Source organism: Pseudonaja textilis, chromosome 1, assembly GCF_049901715.1.
Source record: "Pseudonaja textilis isolate UNSWEBS1 chromosome 1, rPseTex1.2, whole genome shotgun sequence".
NCBI lineage: Eukaryota > Metazoa > Chordata > Lepidosauria > Squamata > Elapidae > Pseudonaja > Pseudonaja textilis.
In genome coordinates, this window is record NC_141990.1 from 303,643,238 (window position 1) to 303,650,577 (window position 7,340).

The 7,340-nt window shown below is 41.0% G+C and overlaps 1 protein-coding gene across 1 annotated transcript; it reads right to left on the reverse strand.

Annotated features, from left to right (window-relative positions):
* Positions 1–541: 541 nt before the first annotated feature.
* HSPA2 (heat shock protein family A (Hsp70) member 2) lies at positions 542–3,006 on the reverse strand. Its single transcript, XM_026698612.2, has one exon. The coding sequence runs from the start codon at positions 2,790–2,792 to the stop codon at positions 885–887; it is 1,908 nt and encodes a 635-aa protein (XP_026554397.1). The 5' UTR covers positions 2,793–3,006; the 3' UTR covers positions 542–884.
* Between the last annotated feature and the right edge of the window lie 4,334 nt (positions 3,007–7,340).

Genomic DNA, 7,340 nt, shown 5'->3' on the forward strand with positions numbered 1-7,340 from the left:
ATATAATTGCTAACTTTTATGCTGACATTAGCTGTTCAACTGGTTAAGGCCGAAAAATTAATTAGAGAGGTTCTGTATGTTAATGAATCTAGTCAGTCTCTGCTTTTGAAGTTTTTTTAAATGTTAAAGCAAGTGATATTTGGATTATTACAGGATTTAGCAGGCTAGTGCATAATTTTAATTAAAGCAGACTTAACTGCTGCTAATTGGCAAAGACAAAGATGGTACTTATGGCAGAATACATCTGCTAACTAACAAGTGTCAGACTGAGCATGGCAATGTAATGCTAAACCCCCTTCTGCCTACCAAATTTCTGCTTAGCAGTAACTTATCTGTCACTATTATCAGATAGTACATTTTGAACATTAATTCAAAACCCCATAAAAATATTCTACCTTCAATATCTTTTAACATCAGTACATGATAAAATATTTAACTTCTTGCCCATTATAGCTCTTACAGTCAAGCAAAAGCAACATGCAGTATTCCCTGCATCCTATTAAAAACTTACACTTAGAAAGAAAAGGGGGGAAAGGAAATGTATGCTTCAAATAACTTTTATTACCAAAATTTCAAAATAATCAGACCAAAAAGTTGCCAAAAATAACAAAGCTTTTTTTTTAAATGTTTAACTCTTTTGAAATGTTCTTCCCTCAATTGTAATGCTCAAGTAGATATTTACAACATTGAACATAAAAACCAAATATCCATCAACTAGCATAGACATCTTAATACTAAGGCAAACATTATCTGCAACAAAATGAGCTGGCAATGCTTTCCAATAAAGTAGAGCAAGATAATACCTCCTCCCTTACACACCCCAGAAGCCACGGGGAAAGAGTAGAGCAGATGGCAATTGCTCATACAGTCTAGTCCATGGTATCTTAATCTACTTCTTCAATAGTGGGACCACCACCTGGAGCACCAGCACCTGCAGCTCCTGCACCCTGGTACAATTTGGCAATGATGGGGTTACAAAGCTTCTCTAGCTCCTTCTGCTTATGCTCAAATTCTTCTTTCTCAGCCATCTGGTTTCGGTCGAGCCAATTGATCACTTCCTGGCACTTTTCAAGCACCCTCTGTTTGTCTTGCTCACTAATCTTGCCTTTCAGCTTGTCATCCTCCACAGTCTGCTTGATGTTGTATGCATAAGACTCCAGGGCATTTTTGGAGACTACTCGTTCTCGGTTAGCCTCATCCTCTACCTTATAACGCTCTGCTTCTTGCACCATGCGATCAATGTCATCTTTGCTGAGGCGGCCTTTGTCATTAGTTATTGTGATCTTGTTCTCTTTTCCGGTGCTCTTGTCCACTGCAGTGACATTGAGAATACCATTTGCATCTATGTCGAATGTCACCTCAATTTGGGGCACACCACGAGGTGCAGGTGGAATACCTGTCAGGTCAAACTTGCCCAGCAGATTGTTGTCCTTGGTCATGGCTCTCTCACCTTCATACACTTGTACCAGCACACTACTCTGGTTGTCTGAATAGGTAGTGAAGGTCTGGGTTTGCTTGGTTGGAATAGTTGTGTTGCGCTTGATTAAGGCAGTCATCACACCACCAGCAGTCTCAATACCCAGAGAAAGTGGTGCTACATCAAGCAGCAGCAGGTCTTGCACATTTTCTGACTTGTCACCCATCAGAATAGCAGCCTGCACAGCAGCACCATATGCCACAGCTTCATCAGGATTTATGCTTTTGTTTAGCTCTTTTCCATTAAAGAAATCTTGGAGCAACTTTTGGATCTTGGGAATACGAGTTGAGCCACCAACCAGAACAATTTCATTAATCTGTCCTTTGTCTAGCTTAGCATCACGAAGAGCCTTCTCCACGGGTTCAAGAGTACCACGGAAGAGATCAGCATTGAGCTCCTCAAAGCGAGCACGAGTAATGGATGTATAGAAATCAATGCCATCAAATAAGGAGTCAATCTCAATAGAAGCCTGGGTGGAGGAACTCAGGGTACGTTTGGCTCTCTCACAGGCTGTGCGGAGCCGTCGAACTGCTCGCTTATTGCCAGCAATGTCACGCTTATGCTTGCGCTTGAATTCCTCCACAAAGTGACTCACCATGCGATTGTCAAAGTCCTCCCCACCCAAGTGGGTATCTCCAGCAGTAGATTTCACTTCAAAGATGCCATCTTCAATGGTCAAAATGGAAACATCAAATGTGCCACCACCCAAGTCAAAGATCAGTACATTCTTCTCACCTGCTCTGCTCCCTTTTTTATCCAAACCATAGGCAATGGCAGCAGCCGTGGGCTCATTAATGATGCGCAATACGTTGAGACCTGTAATGGTACCTGCATCTTTGGTGGCTTGGCGTTGGGAGTCATTGAAGTATGCAGGTACAGTAATCACAGCACTCTGGACTTTGCGACCCAGGTAAGCCTCGGCTATTTCCTTCATTTTGGTCAATACCATCGAGGAAATTTCTTCAGGAAAGAAGTTCTTGGTGTCACCCTTGTACTCGACTTGCACTTTGGGCTTCCCGGCTTCACTCACCACACGGAAAGGCCAGTGCTTCATATCGGACTGCACCGTAGGGTCATCGAATTTGCGGCCAATGAGACGCTTGGCATCAAAGATGGTATTGTTAGGATTCATAGCCACTTGATTCTTGGCTGCATCTCCGATAAGCCGTTCAGTGTCCGTAAAGGCAACGTAGCTCGGTGTAGTGCGGTTGCCTTGGTCGTTGGCGATAATCTCCACTTTCCCGTGCTGGAAAACTCCGACGCAGGAGTACGTGGTGCCCAAGTCAATGCCTATGGCAGGCGCTTTGGCCGACATGGTTGCAGGAACGCGATCAAGATATCCCTCTAAAACTTCGAGGATTAAAATGAAAGTTTTCCGAAGCTGACGGTTAAACACCAACTACGAACAACTTCTAGCGATCTGCCGTTGCGTTCGCCTCAGCTTCCTTTTATAGTCGCTGTGCGCCGGCTTCTGGAATCTGCCAGAAGCCAATCGCCCAATCGCCCAATCACGTCATTCTTTACCGATCTCCAACCAATCCCTTTGTATGTCCTTGCCCCTTCTTCCGTCACAGTTAGAAAGTTCCAGAGGAGGCGCGCTCCGACTAGAAGGATTGATGTCACCAACAACCAATAAAGATTCGGGACGCTCTCCTTGGGCGGTCTTGAACCGCCTTTTGGGCGGCCGTTACACCCGTCCCTCCGGTGACTCGAGTGGTTAAACTTGTTTTGTACGTTTAAGTTCGTTTCGGGGTTCAACCCTTCCTTTCGCTTCTAGCGGCGCCTGGAAGATTCGGGTGCGGGGGCGATGTCTACCGGCTGGAGCAGGAAGGGGCCATTGAGGGGAAAAAAATTTCTTTGAGGAAAAAATCAGCTCCCTAGCGGGAAAATGGCTGAACTATCGCAAACTTAATCATCTTTATGCAAAGCAAACTTGAGCCATCATGTCGAGACCCAGGGCCCAGTCGCAACATTGCTTGTGAGCATATACTGAGTTTGCTTCCCTTCATGCGCCGTTATTATTGACTGAACAGTTTTGGGTCTTCTTTTACTTCAAACTAATGTATCAATCACAAACATATTGGTCTTTTTTAAAGCAAGTTTAGCGGTTCAAGGTTTTTTTTTTTCGAATATAAAATAATTGTTTTTCAGCCCCTTCAGAATATAAAGAGAGCAAGTTCAAGTGCTGGTCTAGAAGGCTGGAGACAGTTTGTTCTGGGCTTCCCTTGCTGAGTGACTGAGCAGCAGCTCACTCCTAGCCCAACCCTCCAGAGGGTTGTGTAGAGAAAATAGGCAGGGATATTTTGTTTTGAAATAGTTCACCAAACGTACTTCAAAAAGGTGATAAAATATAATAATAGTGGATATAGGCACACTGTGTGAAAATGGGCAGCATTTAGAAAATCTGCATTGGCAAAATATTTTTCTTTCAATTACAAAAGGCCGTACTGCTTGGATCTGCATGAATGCTACATGTATACGAATACTAATATTATGAATACTACATGAAGACATCCTTGGTTCTTGGGAAGAACTCAGTATGTATGAAAGTTAACACCAACCAAAGAATTGGCAGCTGTGATTTCACATTATAGTGCATATATAATAATAATAATAATAGATCTCAAGTTTACTGATAGTATCTTCAAAAGAAATAAGATTTTTCACACAGTTTAATTAAATGTACTAAATTCTGTACTACAAAGTGTGGCTGCTGGCTTAAAACATAAAAGATACCGAAGAGAATTAGTAAATGAAAGACGAGGGGATTTTGCATATTGGATGGAAGCCAGGATAGCTAAATAAAACTTTGCTGTTCAAAGAGTGTATATTTCTGAGCCACATAGAAACAGGGAGTGCTTTTGTGTCCCTGGGGTGGGATTTCTGCACTTAGAACATTCTAAACAGGATTCACCCTCATGTCTTCTAACTGGCACAAACATATCCTGGTAACCATTTTTATGACATGAACTCATGAAACTTTTCATCATAGGCAGCTTAAAGCCATTTTTAGCTGCTGTAGTTTTAAAGTAATATTTCCCCCTTTTTCACCAACAGGAGTATTTGCCTAAGCATAATGTAACAGGTTTCATCAACAACGTGGTTGCTGATGGGGTCAGGGACTGAAACTGGCTTAGATCTCATTCATCATTTTAGACTGCTGTGGGAATGTGCCCTTTATTTCAGTTACTGAGATCTGCTCTCCATTACTATTTTGATTAGGCTAAAAGGAAGAGTGTATATTTGGCATTTCAATGCCTCAGCAAAGATGAAACTCAGAATCAAGATATATTTAACTACTATTCAACTATGGAATTAGAAAAACTATATACAAAATCCATCTTCCTTCACAGAAACATAATTTTAAAGTTCCTTAACCATTTTGTACACAAGTGAAAACCATTTGGAGTTAATTAAATCTCACAAGTCAGATAAATGGACACGTTGGCATGTAGCGCTAAAATATGGTCAAGACGTACTTTTTCTAAAAATAATATGAGAACAGCAAGGACCTGAAGTCAATGGAGTACTGAAGCTACAGTAAGTGTGGGGCAGTTTAAAGTAAAGTTAAAGTAGGAGCACTGCAGATAAAGAAATGAGGAAAGAGAGAACAAACAATTGGGGCAATACAGTAATAATTTGTACCATGTAGGATTAAGAATGTTTTCTAGGTTATGTAAAACATGATCATCAAACATAAATAAAATACCTGTCTTTGGAGGAAGCCTTTGTTTGAGTTAACAATTACTGTGAATAAACAATAGGGGAGAACCATTGTTTTCTTGTCTTTATACTGTACTCTATACTATATATACCCTATACTTTATACTGTACCCTATAATCCTCTGAGTACCGAAGTCAGTCATTTAAATATGATTAAATATTATATTAAATAAACAGTTACTTAAAAATAAGCCAGCAGTACACTGCAACCACCAAAAAAGCCCTTTTGTGACTTGTGGACTTCAACTCCCAGAATTGCCAACATCGCTGACTCGGGAATTCTGGGAATTGAAGTCCACAAATCAAAAGGGCCATCATTCCCCACCCCTACCATAAGATAAGAATCACCTCACAGTGAGATAGATGGCAAACACATTTAATAAATAAATAAAATAGTTTTATCAGTGGAATATGGAGTATGCAACTGACATCATATAGGAGAGGCAACTTTTGGAAGTAGTCTTGAAGGAATCTAGACCCTATCTTGCATATACTGTACAGCTTCTAAGGTGATGACTGCATGTTTAGTGTTTTTAGAACATTTTGAATGCTAAGAGCAACCTCATTCTTTGTGGATTCTTATGTAAATAAATGGCAAAAGAAGAACCTCAAACTTTGCAAAAGAATATCAAATATTCAGAAAAGAAATCATAAAGTTGTCTCCCAAAACAACCAGTAAGGATGTAATATCCAGTGACAACATATTGTAATGTTTATTGGTCGGCCTCGGGCTCTGCAAGTTTGCAAAAGTCCCGGTGCGCAGCCCGTTCCTGCATTCCAAGCACCCAGGCCGAGCTGCAGCTGTCCCTCTCTCGCCAGCACCATCTCCAATAACAGCGGCAGCAGCAGCGGGAACCATGGAAGTGTTTCAGCCGCTTCTCGGGTGGGGGAACCGCCTCCGTAACTTCCACAGTTTCCGCCACTGCTGCCGCTGTTATTGGAGACAGCTGGAACACCAAGGGTAGCAGCAGCAGAGACTCTCGCTCGACTCTTCTCATGGCCATCCAGCCTCTCGGGATTAAACCAAAACGCAGCGCGCGGCACTCCCAGGTACCTCAAAATCTTTTTTTTCCTGTTGTTACAGGGATGGGGAAAAGCAGGAGCAACTCAGATGCTGTTGTTGGAGACAGCGCTGGTGTGCGGGCGGGGGGGGAGAAATTAATTCACCCCCGAAAAGACGTCCTAGCTGTTTTTTCGGGGCTCAAAAAAAAATAAGGCCCGGCCTTATTTTGTGAGAAACACAGTAACTTCAAGATGGCAAACACACACAGTACTCCTTCCTCTTCCTACCTGTGTTTATGTTTAGAACGGATAATGAAAGGCATAATGGCAAAGTGAAATTGCAAAGGAAGTGGATAATAAAGAGAAGAGAAAGACTGAAGAGCACATTTAAAAAGCATATATGAACTGTATTTTATATTTGTAATTTCCATGTCTCTGTTTATAAATTCAGCTTAATGTCAAATTCTACAGTTGAACAAAGAGCTGGAGCGGAAAATAATGTTACGGTTTTTGGTTGCAATGCAAAAAATTCTCTGATGATGAATTTCTGGTAAAACCAGAAAAGAAATGTGATTAGTTCTGTACAGTATGTGCTGAGAATGTATAAGAAAAAAGCATTAAAAAGTCATTCTCTCTGAAAAGGGAGAAAAAGAAAATCTTTATCTAAGCAGATTCTTTAAACTTGTTTATTCTTTAAACAAGCGCTTCTTTCCATCACATAGAAGAAACCACATACACATTTCAGACCACAGGTGTCAAACTCGATTGCATCACGTGACATATCGTAACGTATCGTGAATTTTTTTCCTTTCCGGAGCTGGGGTGGGCATGGCCTGCACATGATGCATCTGGCCCACAGGCCGCCAGTTTGATACCCTGTTTTAGACCAGAGTTAACTGATGTTATTTCACATGAAAGTGTATTGTTTTGTTACAAATATAGTCTCTCACTTCATATACTTAAGCCATATGTTGAATGTATCATAAGGAGAACAAAATCAGAAAATAGGAAAAGGGTGTTCCCAATTAAATAATTTAATTATTTTAATTAATTTATGATCCTTTTTAATTTAAATTTTCATAGAAGGTGGTTCACAATCCCAAATAAACAAAATCACACTACAGGTGTTTGAAATCAT

Coding starts and splice junctions, on each gene's coding strand:
- HSPA2 (XM_026698612.2), bottom strand. CDS start 2,792: ATGTCGGCCAAAGCGCCTGCCATAGGCATTGACTTGGGCACCACGTAC.